Source organism: Chelonia mydas, chromosome 1, assembly GCF_015237465.2.
Source record: "Chelonia mydas isolate rCheMyd1 chromosome 1, rCheMyd1.pri.v2, whole genome shotgun sequence".
In the NCBI taxonomy this organism is placed as follows: domain Eukaryota; kingdom Metazoa; phylum Chordata; order Testudines; family Cheloniidae; genus Chelonia; species Chelonia mydas.
The window spans coordinates 254,352,728-254,371,370 of record NC_057849.1 but is presented as its reverse complement, the minus strand read 5'-3'; the positions used below and the strand labels follow the sequence as shown (position 1 = coordinate 254,371,370).

At 49.2% G+C, this 18,643-nt stretch overlaps 1 protein-coding gene across 2 annotated transcripts in view; it reads right to left on the bottom strand.

Annotated features, from left to right (window-relative positions):
* LOC102937422 (colony stimulating factor 2 receptor subunit beta) overlaps positions 1-18,152 on the bottom strand; it is a 36,593-nt gene extending 18,441 nt beyond the window's left edge. Inside the window, exons 1-10 of one of the 2 annotated variants that reach the window (XM_027825098.3) lie at positions 17,785-18,152; positions 16,632-16,801; positions 13,368-13,497; positions 10,796-10,980; positions 9,977-10,134; positions 9,367-9,538; positions 3,715-3,850; positions 3,464-3,624; positions 2,919-3,064; positions 2,649-2,820 (exon numbers count right to left, since the gene is read on the bottom strand). In XM_027825098.3, coding sequence (XP_027680899.2) covers positions 2,649-2,820; positions 2,919-3,064; positions 3,464-3,624; positions 3,715-3,850; positions 9,367-9,538; positions 9,977-10,134; positions 10,796-10,980; positions 13,368-13,497; positions 16,632-16,695 — 1,324 coding nt within the window. In that variant the 5' untranslated portion in view covers positions 16,696-16,801; positions 17,785-18,152. The remainder of the gene's footprint in view (positions 1-2,648; positions 2,821-2,918; positions 3,065-3,463; positions 3,625-3,714; positions 3,851-9,366; positions 9,539-9,976; positions 10,135-10,795; positions 10,981-13,367; positions 13,498-16,631; positions 16,802-17,784) is intronic. The other variant, XM_043542829.1, reaches the window with a different exon arrangement.
* Positions 18,153-18,643: the final 491 nt, after the last annotated feature.

Sequence of the window (18,643 nt, the reverse complement as noted above, 5' to 3'; positions counted from 1 at the left end):
AGACAATGGATTCCCCAATATGCCTCCCTTGCAAAACCTCTCCAGGAACTCACTCGATTCTCTGTGCCTGACCCCATGTCGTGGCCCCCTGAGGCCAATTCTGCCTTTGTTTCCCTCAAACAGGGTTTGGCTTCTGCCCCTGCCTTAGGGCTGCCTGACTATTCTAAGCCTTTTACCCTTTTCTGCCACGAACAATCTGGGTGTGCGCTTGGAGTTCTCACTCAGATGCACGGAGAAAAGAACCACCCAGTGGCTTATTTCTCTGCCACTTTAGACCCTGTTGCCCAAGGCTTAACCCCCTGCCTGCGTGCTGTGGCTGCTGCAGCGCGTCTAGTTGAAATGTCTGATGCCCTTGTTCTCCGCTCTCCTCTTACCCTCCTGGTCCCTCACTCTGTAGAAACTCTCTTGCTACAACGTAACACAGGCCACCTCTCCTCTGTCCGCCTTACCAGGTACGAACTTTTACTACTATCAGCTTCATATATCATCATAAAGCGTTGTTCTCAGTTAAACCCTGCCACTCTCCTTCCTTTGTCTAATGACGGTGATCCCCACGACTGCCTTGCAATTGTCTCTGCTGTCACCGTCCCGCGCTCTGACCTTTCTGATGTCCCTCTCCTTAACTCTGACCTTGTTTTATTTACTGATGGTTCCTGTTTTCGAGACGACCAAGGTCTCCTTGCAGGATACGCTGTAGTTTCACTCTCTGAAACCCTGGAAGCTGCGCCTTTACCTTCTGTAACCTCAGCACAAGTCGCTGAATTAGTTGCTCTCACCCGTGCCTGCTTTTTGGTGGAGGGATGCTCCGCCACCATTTACACTGACTCCCGCTACGCTTTTGGGGTTGTACATGACTTTGGTACCCTCTGGCAAACTCGGGGTTTCCTTACCTCTGCCGGTACCCCTATTAAAAATGGGCCCTACATCGCTGCCCTCCTGTATGCAGTTTTACTTCCGTCTGCCCTAGCTATTGTTAAGTGCCCTGGCCACTCAATGGCGGATACTGATGTTGCTAAGGGTAACGCATTTGCTGCTGCCTCTGCTAACCATGCTGCTGCCATAGAACCTTTCCCAGATGCATTTCTAGGTTCCCTTTCTGTTTCTATACCACCGCCGTCCCTCACTGACCTCACCCTGCTCCAAGACTCTGCCCCAGAAACCGAGAAAGAATCCTGGGTTGCCCAAGGTTGCTCTCTACATCCCGATCCTCTACTGGCGCCTTTGTAGATCCCTTTTCACTCTACCCGTCTCTGGCTGCCTTGCTACACGATGTTTCGCATGTCGGAAAGGAGGGGATGGTCTTTGCTGTAACTAAGTCAGGATGGTGGGCCCCCCATTTTAGCTCCAGAGCAACCAGCCAGCCTGTAGTGAGAAGCATCTAAGTTTGTAAGGGCATTGAAAGTGTTAAGATCAGCTTAGAATGCATTTTGCTTTTATTTCATTTGACCAAATCTGACTTGTTATGCTTTGATTTATAATCACTTAAAATTTATCTCCGTAATTAATAAATCTGTTTGTTTATTCTACCTGAAGCAGTGCGTTTGGTTTGAAGTGTGGCAGAGACTCCCCTTGGAATAACAAGTCTGGTACATATCAATTTCTTTGTTAAATTGACAATCTCATATAAGCTTGCAGCGTCCAGTGGGCATAACTGGACACTACAAGTCAGAGGTTCCTAGGGTTGTTTCTGGGACCGGAGATATTGGCTAGTGTCATTTGGTTGCAAGTAGCTGGGAGCAGCTTACATGCTATAGGCCATGCGTGAACAGCCCAGGAGTGGGGGTTCTCACAGCAGAGCAGGGTAAGGCTGGCTCCATGAGTCAAGGATTGGGGTGACCTAGCAGATCATCGGTCCAGATACCACCAGAGAGGAATGTCACACCTCCCTCCTAATTTTCCTGGGAATCATGGAACTAAAACCTCTGTAAAACACTCTGACAATGTAGGCAGTTCATCCTTCTAAGCCTCCTTGTGGAGGCCCCCTTCCCTCCTCACCTAGTGCATCCAGTTCCAACCCCTGATTTTCATACAGTTTTCTTGTTCCAATTGTCAAAGTCAGATTCAAGGCTCACAGAATTTGTCAGACCACCCTGTTTATTCGCAAAGCACTTTGCCAATACACCCAGATATATGTGAGCCTCCTGCAAAAGCTCAAGCTAACTTATTTAAACAGATAAGGGAAAGCCAATTTAACATAAGAGACAAAAGGAAGCAGAAACTGACAAATATACATACATATCTTATTTGCATACTAACGTTTACCAATCTCCTAGCTCAGTAGGAGCTCTAAGTTAATTAGTTTGAGGACCCATTGTCTCACACTCCTTAATGTTTCTCTTCCTGACAACTATATTTCAACAAACCCTTCAAGTAGCATTTCTTTAATGAATTATAATTTCAAAATAATTCATTCTACTTTCACACCATGGAGAATGGCAGCCCTGGGCTCCCATTCAGATAAGCCAATTATACTCCTTCTCTGTGAACTGAAGCATGCAGCCAGGTATCAAGGGGAACCTGGTCAGGCTCTTTGCTTAATTAACTGTATGAAACCCCAGTTCCCCTGAAACCCCAGCTAAAGGACCAGTTTCTCTAGGGAGGGAACTGACCCCCTCCCCCCCCAAGCCAGTAGCCCAGCTGGGATGTACCACTCTCAGTTTCCCAGGTGCACTCCTCACTCCACTCGCTCCAGGGCCCCTGGTAGCCATCCATGTGCACCCTTGCCCGTATTTTCCCCCTATAGTGTGTGGAGGGCTCCAGCATCTGCAGGGTGAAGATGAGGGGAGGCTTGTCATTGCTGATGTTTACACTCTGGGCATTCTGGGAAGAGAAGAGATGGAGAAGGGGTGAGGAACTCTCTGTCCCATCCACCCACCTCCCCAGCAGAGTCCTGGGCTCCCAGCAGTACCATCACCTACCTCCAAGGAGTCACCAGTCTTCCAATACAAGAATTCATATCTCTGGCCTATATAGGCATAGCTTAGGATCTGTTTTGTCCATCTCAGCTCATACTCCTGCTCTTTCCTCTTTGTCATTGTCACGTTGACAGGCGCAAGCGGCTTGACTAGAACACAAACAACATGTTAGGAATATGCATCCATCTCCCAGCTTATCTTCCTGCCCATTCCCTTTCCCACTCTGGGCTGTGGGCAGGACTAAGGATACGCTGGTGCGAAACTTGTTGCCTGAGCAGACTAGCACCAAGGACGGCTAATAGCAGCGTCCCCGTCTGACACATCTCATCTCCACACACCCATTCTGTACCTCCACGCAGCAGTGCTCTGTCGGTGCCAGTCAGGAGCTCCAGTGCTGGGAGCTTCCTTTACCAGCCATCTGTCCCACCCATGCACCACTGTCTAGCTCTCTTGTTAGCCATTCCACCTCTCCGCCAACCCAAGCATTTCCTAAGCTGGAGGAGAAACCTCCAGATAACCCTGGGCAGAGGATCCAAATGGGCTCTCACTGTTTTTGCTGGCTTTAATCAGTTTCTCCTCCTTCTTGGGCCGGACAGTTATGAGGTACTGGCTCAGCCTGCTGGGGTTGGTGACATTGATCTCACAGCTGTGGAAAAGGTAGTGGCTGCCAGGCAATTCCTCCTCATGGACTGGAGAGCATTCTGTCTCTCTGGGGAAGAGAGCAGCCAGGCCTGAGTGAGCAGGAGGGATGGTCAGATATAGGAGGACAGGAATACGCTGCCATGGGCAGGTCACTTACTCTGATGCTGGTGGGGTTCTGTAGAAGAGCGTGAACAAGACAGAGCTGGTGACCTCTCTCCTCACTTCCCAGCTGCACGTTAGCCGATCAACCCCATTGAAGAGGCAGCGAAGGTTCTTGGGCTGAGCCTCATCCTCTAGCGAGGAGACAGTGGTTAGTGTACCTCTGGGAGGGGCAGGGTTGGGAGGGATGGGGAGGACAGTGGAGCTGGGGCTGATTGTGACCATTGAGGGAAAAAGGGAAAACTTTTAGACGTAGTCTACACTACAGAGTTAGGTCGATGTAAGGCTGCTGACATTGACCTAAGTAAGTAAGTGTCTACACTAAAATTTCATTCCTGCTGATTTAAAGCACCTGCTATGCTGACTTAATATCTCCACCTCCATGAGCAGCATAGAATTTAGGTCGATGTAGTTCGGTCAAAGCAGTGTCAGTGTAGACACTGCGTTACTTACATCGGCTGTTAGTGGCCTCCAGGAGGTATCCCACAATGCCCCATTTTGACCACTCTGGTCACCATTTTGAACTCCATTGCTTAGCAGCCAGGTACACAGGAAGCCACCCCTCCCCTTTAAAGCCCTGTGAATTTTTGAAGTTCCATCTCCTGTTTGCCCGGCTTGGAGAGATCACCTAGCAACTCTCGAGCATGCCTAGCAACTACCCCGCTGACCATGCTGGCTACATGCTGCAGACACGCTCCTGCCTGGAGTACACTGGGATGCGGGGGGGTGGGTCAGATCTCCTGGGTCTGTCAGGAGAAGAGGCTGTGCAGGCACAGCTCTGATCCAGCCGTAGAAATGTCAACATCTAGGAAAAGATCACTTGGGGCATGGAGGAGAAGGGCTACAGGAGGGACCAGCAGCAGCACCACGTGAAAGCCAAGGAGCTGTGGCAGGGAGGCTAAAATCACTCTGGTGTGTAGCCACAGACCTGCCATTTTTACAAAGAGGTGCATGCTATCCTCAGTGGAGACCCCACAACCACCCCAAAGAGCCCCATGGATATTTCAGAGGAGCCCTAGTCACAGGCCCCTGCCATGAATAGTGAAGACAAGGTGGAGGAAGAAGAGAAGGAGGAGAATGGGGGACAGGCGACTGGTGGTTCCAGCCTCACAGTGAGCCAGGACCTGTTTTTGAGTCCTGGGCAGTCCAGCCAGTCCCTACAGTCCAGCACAGGCGAGTCTGATGCAGGGGAAGGAACCTCTGGTAAGGCTGCAGTTTGCTTTGAAATTAGAGGGATGGAACCCCCAAAGTAGCAGGACATATCTGTTGATTTACTCCTTCTTTACTTAGGTTAGAAGAGGTAGTGAAGTAACCAATAGAGGTAGTGTTGCTATCTGCTTTTCATTCCCCTGTAGAGTTAGGCAGAAGGGTCCCCACAGAATAGTTTGTTTATGTGCACCAGGATGTCCCAGGAATCTTTCATAGAGATCGTAAGGAAACTTTACGGGAGGTAGTCTGCAATCCCCTGCTGAAGGTTTCTGGGGAGGGCTGCCTTATTTCTTCCACCATGGTAGGACATTTTCCCACACTACTCAACAGACATCTATTCCATCTCCACCCTTCCCCAGTGGAAACTTTCCCTCCTTTGCTACACGGATATTATGCAGAACACAGCAGGCAGCTATAACCATTAGGATTTTTTTCACTGAAATGACTCACTTCTCCACTAGGGTGAGCAGATAGCAAGTGTGAAAAATTGGGATGGAGTGCAGGGTAATAGGTGCCTATATAAGACAAAGCCTTGAATATTGGAATTGTCCCTATAAATTCGGGACATCTGGTCACCTATTCTCCACTGTCAATGAAGATCTCATTTTGGTGTCTCTGAGTTGGAGGGCTGGTGCGAGCTCTGTACACAAATCCAGGCATATGGCCTTGCACATCCGAAAGTTCTGCAGCCACTGTGCATCATCCCAAACACGAATGACAATGTGATCCCACCAGTCAGTGCTTGTTTCTCAGGCCCAGAACCAGCTCTCCATCATCTGCAGCTGCTCCGTGAATGGCGCCAACAACTTTGATTTGTTTCTTTCTATGTCCCACAGTAATCTAGCCTCCAAGGAATCATCATAGAAACCACAACTGCATTAAAAAGGCAAGAAGAAAAGCAACAGGGCAGTCTGCAAAATATCTTCAGTGTCTGTATACCAATGCAAGGAGTATGGGGAATAAGCAGGATGTACTGGAAGTCATGGTATATGAAGAAAATTATGTCTTAATTGGCATTACAGAGACTTGGTAGGACACCTCTCGTGATTAGAGGGATATAGTTTGTTCCAGAAGGATAGGTAGGGGGAAAAAAGGAGGCAGCATTGTGCTGTACATCAAGAATGTAGACACTTGCTCTGAGGTCCAAGAGGAAGTGAATGGCACACATACTGAGAGTTTCTGGGCGAGGATAAAAATGGAAAAGCATAGTAGCAATGTTATGGTGGGGGTCTATTATACAGCACCAAATCAAGAAGAGGAAGTGGATGAGGCATTCTACAAGCAGGTAACAAGATTAGCTAACACACATGAGCTAATATTAATGGGGGATTTTAACTCCCCTGATATCTGCTGGCAAACATAATATGTCCTTCGAAATCTTAGCATGTGTAGGGGACAACTTTCTGATTCAGAAAGTTGAAGTAACAACTAGGGGGTCATCCATTTTGGGCCTGGTATTGACCAAAAGGGATGAATTAGTTGTGAACATGAAGGTGGCCGGGAACTTGGGAGGAAGTGATCACGATCTGATAGAATTCAAGATCCTAAGGAAAGGAGGACATGAGAACAGCCTAACAAGAACACTGGACTTCGGAAAGATAGATTTCAACCAACTTGGAGAAATAGTAGGCAAGGTCCCATGGAAAGACCAATTAGGAAGAAAAGGAGCCAAAGCGGGCTGGCGGTTCCTAAAAGATGTAATATTAGAGGCTCAACATCAAGCTATTCTAATGCAGAAGAAAGATAAGACGAGTCACAGGAGGCCAATGTGGCTGCACAAGCAGTTTTTTACCTATCTAAGAACCAAATGGGACACATCCAGGCAATGGAAGGAGGGGCGTGTCACCAAGGAGGGGCACACATGGGAATAGTGTGAGTGTGTAGGGACAAAATCAAGAAAGCCAAGGCAAGAATGGCATCTGGCAAGGAATGTTAGAGACAACAAGAAAGAGTTCTACAAATGTGTCAGATGAAAAAGAAAAATCAGGGATGATGTGGGCCTGCTGTTCAATGGAGAAGGTGAGCTGGTAACAGAAGATAGTAGGCACTGAGCAGCTATGCCTTCCTTTGTTTCAGTCTTTCACAAAAAATAACATGTAACTGGATGACTAGTGAAGTTACCATAGATAATAAAGAGGAAGGGATGCAGATCAGAATAAAGAACACATCAGAGATCTTTTGACTAATTTGAATGAATTCACGTCAGCAGGGCCGGATGCTATTCACCCCAAGGTGCTGTAGGAATTAGCTGAAGAAATCTAGAAGCCACTTGTGATAATATTTGCAAACTCATGGATGACAGGAGAGGTCCCGGAAGACTGGAGAAGGGCTAACATAGTGCCCACCTTTAAAAAGAGGAGCTGGGAACTATCGACCAGTCAGCCTGACCTCAATTCTTGGGAAGCTACTAGAGCAATATTTAAAACATTCAGTTTCTGAATACCAGGAGGATGAAGGGTGATCACTGGCAGCCAGCATGGATTTACTAAGAACAAATCATGCCAAACCAGCCTGATTTCCTTCTTTGACAGGGTAACTGGTTTGATGAATGGGGGAATGCAGTGGACATAATATACCTGGACTTCAGCAAAGTTTTGGACACAGTCCCACATGACATTCTGATAAGTAAGCTGGAGAAATGTGGACTCGGCGGAACTACCATTAAGCGCATGCATAATTGGTTAAACAACCACAAAGAGTAACAATTAATGGAATGATGTCAGATTGGAAGGGGGTCTCAAGTAGGGTTCCACGAGGATCTGTTCTGGGTCTGGTGTTATTTAACATCTTTTTACATGACCTGGATGTAGGAATAGAAAGCATAGTGATCAAATTTGCAGATGACATAAAAGCTGGGGGAGTTGCAAGCACTTTGGAGGATAGAGTTAAGATGCAGAGGAATCCTGATAAATTGGAGAATTGGGCGATAGACAACAAAATGAAATTCAACAAAGACAATGTAAAATGCTACACATAAGGAAGGGGGGAAAATGTACAAATACAGACGTGGGGATAACCGGCTTGGCAGCAGTACTGCTGAGAAGGATCTGAGAGTTGTGGTGGATCACAGCCTCAACATGGGTGAGCAACGCGAAGCTGCTGCAGAAAAAGGTTGCATTAACAGAGGCGTAGCATGTTAGTCAAGGGAGGTGATAGTTCTGCTCTACTTGGTGCTGGTTAGGCCTCAGCTAGAGTATTATGTCCAATTTTGGTCACCAATGTATAGAAAGGATGGAGAGAAACTGGAAAGGAGCCAGAGGCAGGCAACAAAGACCAAAGGGATAGAATGCAAGCTCTATGAGCAAAGGCTGAAGGAACTGGGTATGTTCAGATTTGAAAAGAGAATAAGGGGGGACATGATAGTGGTCTTCAATACTTGAAAGGCTGCCATAAAATATGAAGAAAGGTTGTCCTCTCTTGCCACAAAAAGCTGGACAAGAGGCAATGGGTTCAAACTATAGCATAGCAGATTTAGTTTAAATCTCAGGAAAAACTGTAAGAACAGTAGGACAATGGAACAGATACCTAGAGAGGTAATGGAAGCTCATTCTCTGAAGGTTTTCAAAAGCAGGCTGGATAGCCATCTGTCTTGGATGGTTTAGACACAAGAAATCCTGCATCTTGGCAGTAGGTTAAACTAGATGACCCTTACGGTCCCTTCTAACCCTGTGATTCTATGTTTCCCCACGACTCCTCTGGCAGCTCTGCAAACATTGCAAGATCAAGCGCCCTGTGCTCACAACGCTCATCACAATAGCTACCCACGGTGCACCTCTCTCTGCATCTGATGAGAATGCGCACCACCAACACAAAGAGCATGTGTGGACACACACAAATGATTTAATTACTGCGGAGGCTGTATGCCAACGTAACTTCAGTCAACATAATTTAGTAGTATAGAGATGCCCTCTGTTTCAGGGTTTTCTATAGGAGCCCAGAGCATTAAGCTGGTCCATTCATCCAAAAGATACAATCCATGTATTGCGAGACACAGAGAGACTGGCCTCTCCTGAGCCCACATTCCAAAACCCACCATCTCCATCGGCACTCACAGGCCCTTTTGCTGAGAGGCTGGATACTGAGCACACCTAGAAGGGTCCCATCAAAGCGAGGGGTTTGAGGTGCAATGGCAGGGGAAGTGTGTATAAGGAGCTTCTACTGCCCCTGCCAGTGCTGCACTGGGACTGGTACCTGTGCCGTGGGACTAACCAGAGAGCTGAAGTTTCCACGGCTCCTGCTCTGCTACCTGTCAGTGACATCAAATTCACTTCATATAAGAAAGCACCAGTGAAACGGGACCATTTTCATCAAATTCCGGAGATTCTCCAATGTCATCATCTCAGCCCCCAAATCCTTTGGAAGCAAAACACAATATCCCTCTGCTGCCAGCATCTCATCACGTCCCTCCTTCCTCCCATGGCCCCTCAGCCTCCAGAATTACCTTCCTGGGACCTCCAGGACACGGCAGTGCTCCATTCGCTGGACAGCCCAGACCAACCAGCACCCTGGCTCGGCTTGGATCGCACACGAGCAACATAGGTGCTGCCCGGCACAAGGGCATCACGCCTCAGCAGGCAGTGGGAGGCGCTTGCGACTGACACCGAGGAAGATTTCTGTCAGTGGGGATGAGATAGCGAGGAGTCAGGGGCGGTGAAGAGAGAAAGAGAGAGAGAGAGACATGTTAGAGAGGCATGGGAGGATCCCTTTCTTGGCAATTCAGCTCAGCCAAGCACAGCCAGCGCTGTGATCCCTGGGTAAGGAGGAGCCAGATGCTCCTTGTGCAGGGCTCATTGCTCTTAGAGCACACAGGCTGCTTTTTAATTGCTAGATCTCTGGTCTTAACCAGCCAAGGCCATGGCTGGACGGCACAGGACTTCTAAGATGCACACACAGCTAGCTGCAGCATGCACGGACCCACCGTCTGGGCCATTCAGGTTTCAGAGGATCGGCTGGGTTCAGCGGCAGCCGAGCAGGTTTCAGAGGATTGCAAAGGGTTGTCTTCTGCAACCAAGAACAGCACGTGCCAATGCTTAAGCATATCTCATGCCTACCTCCCAGGATTCCCACTCCCGCTTGTAGGTCACTTCAAACTCCAATGCATCGTACACCCAGTGGCTTCCCTTTCTCTCTCCAGCTGCTTCCCAGCCCAGCAAGAAGTCGCCTGCTTCTGTGACGTTGATCCAGAGCTTCTGAGGTGGGAGGGGCTGGACTGGAAATGAGAAGGGACAACATGGGTTGCAATTATTAGTAGATGGGGATGGGGAGTGGGCAGAGGGCCTGTCTAGTTCTTATCTCCGTAAGGAAGGACCCAGATCTGCCTAACATCAGGCTTTTGTGGGATTTATCAGGACTGCTGCAACAAAAAAGAAAAAAAAAATCTAAGGCCTATTGGCACTTGGCAGTGCAACAAGTAGAATTGCCAAGGCCATAGTGAAAATGGTGGTGAGCAGAACAGAAGGGTAATAGGGAATTGAGTGCTGTATTCATTTAAAGGTGAAGTCATATTACTGAATATTTTTCTGAGTAAAAAGGTTTGTTTGAGATCAGTTTTTTCCTAATGGCAGAGACACTCAGCCAGCGCAAGAGGGTGGGTCAACTGGGAGGAATACATCCGCCTTTTCCATTGTAGGCAGGCAAGGAAGGAATCCGTCCATCCATCATCCTCTAAGTGAGAAACGGGAACACGGGCCTCACAATGGAAATGAAACTATTCCTGGCAAGATAATAGGCTGACATGCAGAAGTAAGGTTCAAAGTTAGAGATCAGGATTCTTGACTAGGGTTAGGGGATCAGGCAGAGGAAGAAGTATTGATTTCAAAGGATCTCAAATATTCCTGGGGAGAAGAGAGCGGTGGGTGTCTCGCCCTTACCATTCTGGAAGAGGCTGATGTTCAGCTTGGCCTGCAGCAACCGATCAGGTTTGAAAGTGTAACGGTCGTGCACCCCAACTGCAAAAAGGGTGCTGTTCCTGTAGCAGCTCCAGCCGACACAAACGTCCTGGCAGACAGGCAGCCTCTTGGCTCCCTGAGGCTCACATGGGATCTGTATGCTTTTCCTGTGTATAAAAAGAGAGACCTAGGAGAAGCTGATTTAGGTACAGATAGAAAATCCAAAATTAGGCTCCTGAGACTTTCCCCACATTCTGTTCTAGTCTATATAGATTCTTATGCTGCACTCATCATCGTAGCATCTGAGCGCCTTCAAGTAGATCATTAAGCAATGTGACTTCACCTCTGTCATCTGTGGCTGGGTCTCTCATCCTCTCCCCAGGGGGAAAAGCATGTGAAGTGCAGTGCCTTGTGTTGGTAGGGATTTTTTTTTTTTAAATATACACATGTTGCTATGTATTTATATTAGAGAAGGCATGTCAAAGAGACAGTCTCGCACTTGGAGTGGAAGGTGAGGTTGTGACTGTTGTTAAGTTTCCACAGAAGTTGATTCCACAGTCTCAGACTGGCCCCTGAGAAAGCTCTGTCTCCAGCACAGATGAGCATTACTCTTAGTGACAAGAGTTCCATTGTGCCAGAGGAGCAGAGTTGTCAACCACAATTTTTGTTCGAGAACATTAGATGGCCCATTAGATGGCTTGCGCCCCAACCCTTGAGAGCCTTGAAGATAAGGACGAGACCTTTAACTTGATTTATACATTGTAAGGAGAGTGATCACTTTAGATAAGCTATTACCAGCAGGAGAGTGGGGTGGGGGGAGAGAAAACCTTTTGTAGTGATAAACATCCATTTTTTCATGGTCTGTGTATATAAAAACATCTTCCGTATTTTCCACAGTATGCATCCGATGAAGTGAGCTGTAGCCCACGAAAGCTTATGCTCAAATAAATTGGTTAGTCTCTAAGGTGCCACAAGTACTCCTTTTCTTTTAACTTGATTTGAAATTCTGTGGGAAGCCAGTGTAGAGAGCGGAGGACAGTGGTGGTGAGTTCCCGGTAGCCTGAGGAGACACATTGCAGTGTTCTGTACTAGCTGGAGTTTCCTACACACTGAAGGTTTCATGCCCAGGTATCTTGCCTTGCTGTGGTCCAGCCGAGAAGTGACAGAGGGGTGAATAACTGAAGCCAGGTCCACTAGGATGGGACCGAGTCTCCCAGCCAACCAGAGATGATAAAAAGCGTTACTTGCTGGCGCTGCTATGTGGGAGCTTAGGGTCGGCAAGGAATCCAAGAGTACTCCTCAACAATGGACTGAACTGACCGATTGTGGGTATGTGACTTCAGCCAAAAGAGACTGTACCGTGGGCGCAAACTCTTCAAAATGCTTTCCTCTGCCCACCAGCATCACCTCTATCTTGCTCTGGTCCAGCTTCAGCCAGCTGTTCTTCACCCATGAGCTGGTCTCATCCAAGCACTGGGACGTCTTGGTAGTAGTGGCGTGCTTGTGTGCGGTGAAGGGTAAGTAGTGAGCTGTGTTTCATTGGCATATTGCTGGCACTAGTGTCCATGTTGTCTGACTAGTTCACACTCATCCCAGGATCCATCCTCACAGCTCATCTTCTGATTGGACTCCAGAGCATTCTCTCAAAGGTCAAGTCCTTGTGCGGGTTCTTTTTCCAGAGGTGATGGGCTCACTTAGGTCCCAATCCAAAGCCCAGTGAAGTCAGCGGGAGTCCCTCCACTGACTTCAATAGGAATGGGATCAAGCCACTAATGATTTCAGCATCTCTTCCCCAAAAGACAACAGAGATGATACCTTCCTATTCCCCACCACTTCCCCCCACTCCTAAACCCTGACCTCTATTTTCCTTATCTCCCCATCTCTTGCTTTCCACACATCCTCTTTCTGTCCCTCTCCCTTTCTGCCCACCACATCCCTCGTGGCCTGATGGCTCAGTTCCCCTCTCAGAAGGAAACAGATGTGGTGGGCAGATGCTGAGGTACACAGCCCAGTCACTCTGGGAGGAAACCCGATTGCATAACTAGGCATAACCACTTCTCTTTTCACAGCCTCTCCACCCATCCTTATTTTGCAGACATGACCTCACCAGAGCTATGTTCCTTCTGACGCTGCAACAAAGAAGATCCAGGGGAAAGTTTGGGAGTGGGGAACCATCCCTCTCTCTTCTGCTGATGAATGAACCTCAACCCAGCTGTATTCTAATGCCTCTTTCTCCACTCCAGGTGCAGTAAGCTAACAGGCCCTGCCATCACTCACACCTGGGATCCCCCAGAAAAATCAAGGGAGAGTGATAGAAAAGGTAATGAAAATAAACTGACCAGCGCACCTTCCCGTATCTCCCCATCCTTCCAATGCAGACCTAAAAGAGTCTCCAAATTCCACCCCCCAGCAAGGCCAGCACAGGTGTCCACATGCGCCTCAAAGTCTGGCTGTCAACTTGGATCCCTTTCCCTCTTCCCATTCCCAACTCTTAGGTTCAGCAGCCACAGGCCTCCTGTGTCCTTCTGCAGCAGAGCAGGGCTCAGGCACTTACTTGTCTATATTGTCCTCATAGTGAAGAGTCATATTGAGGAAGCGACGTGCCTCTGTGCGCTCCTGCCATGTGCAGGTCGTCTGGGAGGTGTAGTCATTGTAGCAGCGCAGGCTCTGCATCGGGAGGCTCTCTGCAGGGCGAAGGAAAGCACAACGCTGCCGGTGGGTCATAGAGATGGGCAGTGAGGAATAACGGGATGTGCACACCGGTGCCATGGCGGGAAGGGCAAAGATGGGGGAAGGAGGCGCGAAAGGGTAAACTCTCCTGGGAGTCCCTCGCATGTTAGTTAGCTCACGTGTCAGGGATGGATGGACAAAAACCTCCCCCTCCCCGATGCTCACAGTCCAGAGGCTGGAAAAGAGAGGTTTACTTACCAGGAGCTGTGGTAATGAGAGAATCGTCCCTGTGCATTCACAGTCTGGCTAACTTGTGTGAGTCTCTCATGATTTTGGTAATTAATTGATCTTTAAATATTCATGGTAAATAGGCCTAATGGCCTGTGATGGGATGTTAGATGGGGTGGGATCTAAGTTACCCAGGGAAGAATTTTCTGTAGTATCTGGCTGGTGAATCTTGCCCATTTGCTCAGGGTTTAGCTGATCGCCATTTTTGGGGTTGGGAAGGAATTTTCCTCCAGGGCAGATTGGAAGAGGTCCTGGAGGTTTTTCGCCTTCCTCTGTAGCATGGGGCATGGGTCACTTGCTGGAGGATTCTCTGCTCCTTGAAGTCTTTAAACCACGATTTGAGGACTTCAATAGCTCAGACATAGGTGAGAGGTTTTTCACAGGAGTGGGTGGGTGAGATTCTGTGGCCTGCGTTGTGCAGGAGGTCAGACTAGATGATCATAATGGTCCCTTCTGACCTTAGTATCTGTGTATCTATGTATCTATGAGTGTCGGGCTACTGAGTGTTTTTCTTAAAGCCCCAACATCTGCATTGAGGTTATTACCCGAGAATCTCACTTTTCATGTACAAAAAGTAAGTGTCTGACCTACACGGTTGGGAAGAGAAGCTTGAAGGGTGAGCCCTAAATACACCAATGACAAACGACAAATCATCCCCACCTCTACCCCCGCAACTGTATTCTCATTCAAATCTCATGATATTTAAGTCACTCTCAGGATTTTTTAGGCCTGACCCTTGATTTCTGAACGCTGGGGGTTGGCAGTTCTGATTCGCATTGTGGGAGTCGCCCTGGTGGTGAGCACACACAACCCTCGTTGAAAGCCATGTCTGTGGCGGATGCATGAGCATCCTCACAGTGTCATGGGTCAGATGACCTCCTCTGCATACTGGAGTGCGCCCACCAACAGCCTCCATTCCTTCTCCTGAACTGCTTTATTATTGTTGAATTATTTCAGAAGGTGTCGCTAGCAGTAATGCACTATATGACGTGTCACATGATGTCAAGTCATGCCATAAAATGCCCAAGTGAAGGACTCGGCAATGAAGCGGGCTGTCCTGGTGTGAGCATGGGATTTGGACCTGAGAATAGATCACATAGCTTAATAGCCTCAGAGGTCAGATAGGCCTGGAGCCTTGCGTGTCTTTCCCTGAGCATGTGAGAGATGAAAGCCCTGCCAATAGCACATTGGGCTGGGGAGTGTGATTGCCCCAGCACAGCAGACATCAGACATTCACATCCACCTCTGGAAAGAGAAATGTGCATGAGGCACCTCCTCTGAAACCCATTTTAGGGTCTGTACGGGGTCTGGGCTTGGTGCAGAGCTGGGGCAGCAGCGGCTCAGAGGGAACATTGAGGAATTTGGAGAAATTCCTCCCTCTCTAAGGTACACTGACCTAGAACAAAGCAACAAACAACTAGCTCTAACAGTGGTGGGCAAACTACGGCCCGGGGGCCGCATCCGGCCCTTCAGATGTATTAATCCAGTTCTGTGTGCCTCCTGGAAGCAGTGGCATGTCCCCCCTCTGGCTCCGATGTGTAGGGGCAGCCAGGGGGCTCCGTACGCTGCCCCTGCCCCAAGCGCCACACCCACAGCTCCCATTGGCCAGAAACCACGGCCAATGGGAGCTGTAGGGTCGGCACCTGCGGACGGGGCAGCGCACAGAGCAGCCTGGCTGTGCCTCCGCATAGGAGCCGGAGAGTGGACATGCCGCTGCTTCCAGGAGCTGCTTCAGATGAGCGCCACCTGGAGACTGCACCCCTGACACCCCCCACGCCCTAACCCCCTGCCCCAGCCCTGATCCCCCTCCCACCCTCCGAACCCTTCGGTCCCAGCCCAGAGCACCCTCCTGCACCCACAACTCCTCATGCCCAGCCCCACCCCAGAGCCCCCAACCCCCTCCCCCAGTCCGGAACTCCCTCTTGCACCCTGAACTCCTCATTTCTGTCCCCACCCCAGAGCCCGCATGCCCAGCCAGAGCCCTCACCCCCTCTCACACCCCAACCCCCAATTTTGTGAGCGTTCATGGCCCGCCATACAATTTCCATACCCAGATGTGGCCCTTGGGCCAAAAAGTTTGCCCACCCCTGAACTAGCTCTAACTGTGCACAGATGGGAGATTAAACCTAGAAACAGGAGCAGTCAGTGGACATGACAGAGGGTCCTGTTTGTTCTCTGAAGTGGTAAAGAAGGAACTAAGGCGGTTCAGAGGGATGGACACCCCTAGACATGGGCCTTTGACATTGACACTGGTGACTTACTCTGTCTCCCTGCCCCTCACATATTCCCCCCTCCTCTCTCTCACACACACCTCACACAGAGTCATCCTCCCATTTGTCCACACCTCCAAATGGATATTTGTTCACTTACACTCCCACCTGAATCTATGTGTCATTCTATCCCTCCACGCTCCTTCAGGGGTCTGTCTATCCCTGCACTGCACCTCCAGTTCACCCACCTACTCACCAGCCAGCTTGTTCACACATTTGTACAATAGCCCCCCTGTCCATCCATCCATCTACTCACTCTCCTGCTCTTCCATCCATCCATCCATCCACTTCTCCATTCACCTACTTCTCCATTCGGCCATTTCTCCATTCAGCCATGCACCCTCCCACCTGTAAGTCCATCCACATTTCCATCCACTTACCATACCATCCATTCACATAAACAATTGCCCTCTTGCCTGTCAATCTAGTCACCAACAGATACATCTGGAATGGCAGAGGGAGCAGTCGAGCAGAGGAAAGGCGAAAAGAAGGAAAGGGAATGGAGGAGAGTAAAGGGACTGGAAGGAGGGGAGGGAAGATGATAAAAAGGGCAGGGAAGAAAAAGAAGCAGAAAAGAAACTGAAACTCACCTCGAGATTCTCCGACCCTGAAAGCCCAGCACAGAGCCAGCAGAGCATTCCAGAACGCCTTCATGATCACACCAGCCTGGGCCCACCAGCTCAGTCCCGCTCCCTGTGCTCTGGGCTGGTCGCCAGCCTGGGGTTCTTGCACTCACACTTGTTCACTGCTTCTTTGTCACCTGTTACATGTGGAAGCCAAGCTGTGATGGTCAGGTGAGAGAGGTTGGGACCTTCTATGAGATACAAAACCTCCCCTCCCTGCACTGAGGGGACCTTTCACTGATCCATCAAGGTCACAAGGAACCATTAGGTCACCTAGTTAGACCACCTGTAGGACACAGGCTGGAGAATAGAATTTACTTCCAGGACCGATTCATTGCAGGATAGCGGGGAATTCAGTCTCCATGTTCATTCACCACTGGGCTTTCCCCACACATATACACACCTCCCTCATTTGTTCTCAAGCCTGCCCTGGAGACTCACCATCCTACCCTACCCGGCCCCATCTCCCCCACTCATATACATCTCCCCTCTCTTGGAGTGAGATGGGGATTCAGTGTTCACGTTCCTTCAGTTCTGGGCTTCTACCCCATACGCTTCTCCTCCAGCAAGCCCGCAGGTGAGAATTGCTTTGAAGTGATTCCAACTGGCAGTTTGCAGCCAGCTCCCCGGGAATTGCTTTGGGACCCTGACCCACAGGCATAATCCCAAAGGAGCTTTATTGTCTCTTTTTGTGGGATCTAGCATTGAATTCAGTGGTGCAAAGAGCATGGCCAAATTCTCCACTGGGGTAACTCAAAGGAAGTTAGAGTTGCACCACTGGAGAATGTGCCCCCATATTACTGCTTTCTAAAGAGCATGACAGACGCACCCCGCCTTGGGCACAGCCACAGAGCCAAGCCTCTGTGCTCAGGGGATGTCTGATCAGTGGCTTTTTCCCACTTTGCGGGAGCATGGAGTTGGGGAGCCATCCAGAACAACCCCCAGCTTCCTAAATCCCATTTCCTTTGATAGAATCTGGTGTGCTAGACAAGTGAACATTCGCCACAGAGAAGAGATCCCACTGTGACTGATGGCTCCAGAGCTCGTGAGCCCTTGTCTGTCTGGGGACAGGCTCTCTTTGCCACGTACCCTTCCCCGAGTAAAGGCAGAGTTTCCTCACCTGAGCCAAGAGGTGCCGGTGGGACAGCCGCCTCACAGCAGGTGGATCACTGGCCCGCTCAGTTCTCAGTTCCTGGCAGCTGGAGCGTCTTTACGCATACAGGAATCAGCAGTGATCACGGCTGTCCAAAACTGGAATGGATCCCCACGGGAAATAATGAACCTGGGGTATTCCCCACGCCTTTTGCCCTCTGAGGGCTTCCACACCCCTATCTGCCTCCTTTCAGGGAGTAGACACAGTCCTGAGCACTCTGGAGTTGGAGGGTGAGACTTGGACTCTGAACTTCCTATTTTTGCTGTTTGTTTCATACCCTCGGAGCGCCTACTGATGCAGTTCTTAAAATCTGGGCGGGAGAGGAAGTATTTCTCTTTTCATTGTTATATTGTATTGTTTCTGATTAAACAGTTTCCAGGAATCAGGGGACATAGTTTTCTTGAAATCAAGATTAATATGCTGCTAACAGAGGCTGGCCCTTGCTTCCTACCTCCTTGCCCCCTCCCGCCACCCCCTCAGACCCTTGGGAAGAAGACAGAAGGAAAAGGGAAGTAGTTCCCTCCCTTCTTGTCCCCTGTTTATTTCATCCACCTGCTGTATCTTCCCATAACCTAGACTGTAGATCTTTGGGGGAAGGGATTACTCTTTACTACATTGACCTCTGGAGTCCCAGTGAATTCAGTGAGCTTTGGATCATACTTTAAATAATAAAGAGAGCACAAGAGGAGCTAGAAGAAAATTAGAGGGTGGAAATGTAGGATAACTCACCCAAGAATCCCACATGGTTTTAGATACAACTTCCTGTAACGACCAATTAGCCTTCAATCTAGAGGCCCATGAAGTGGGCTATGGAGAGTTGTGAGTG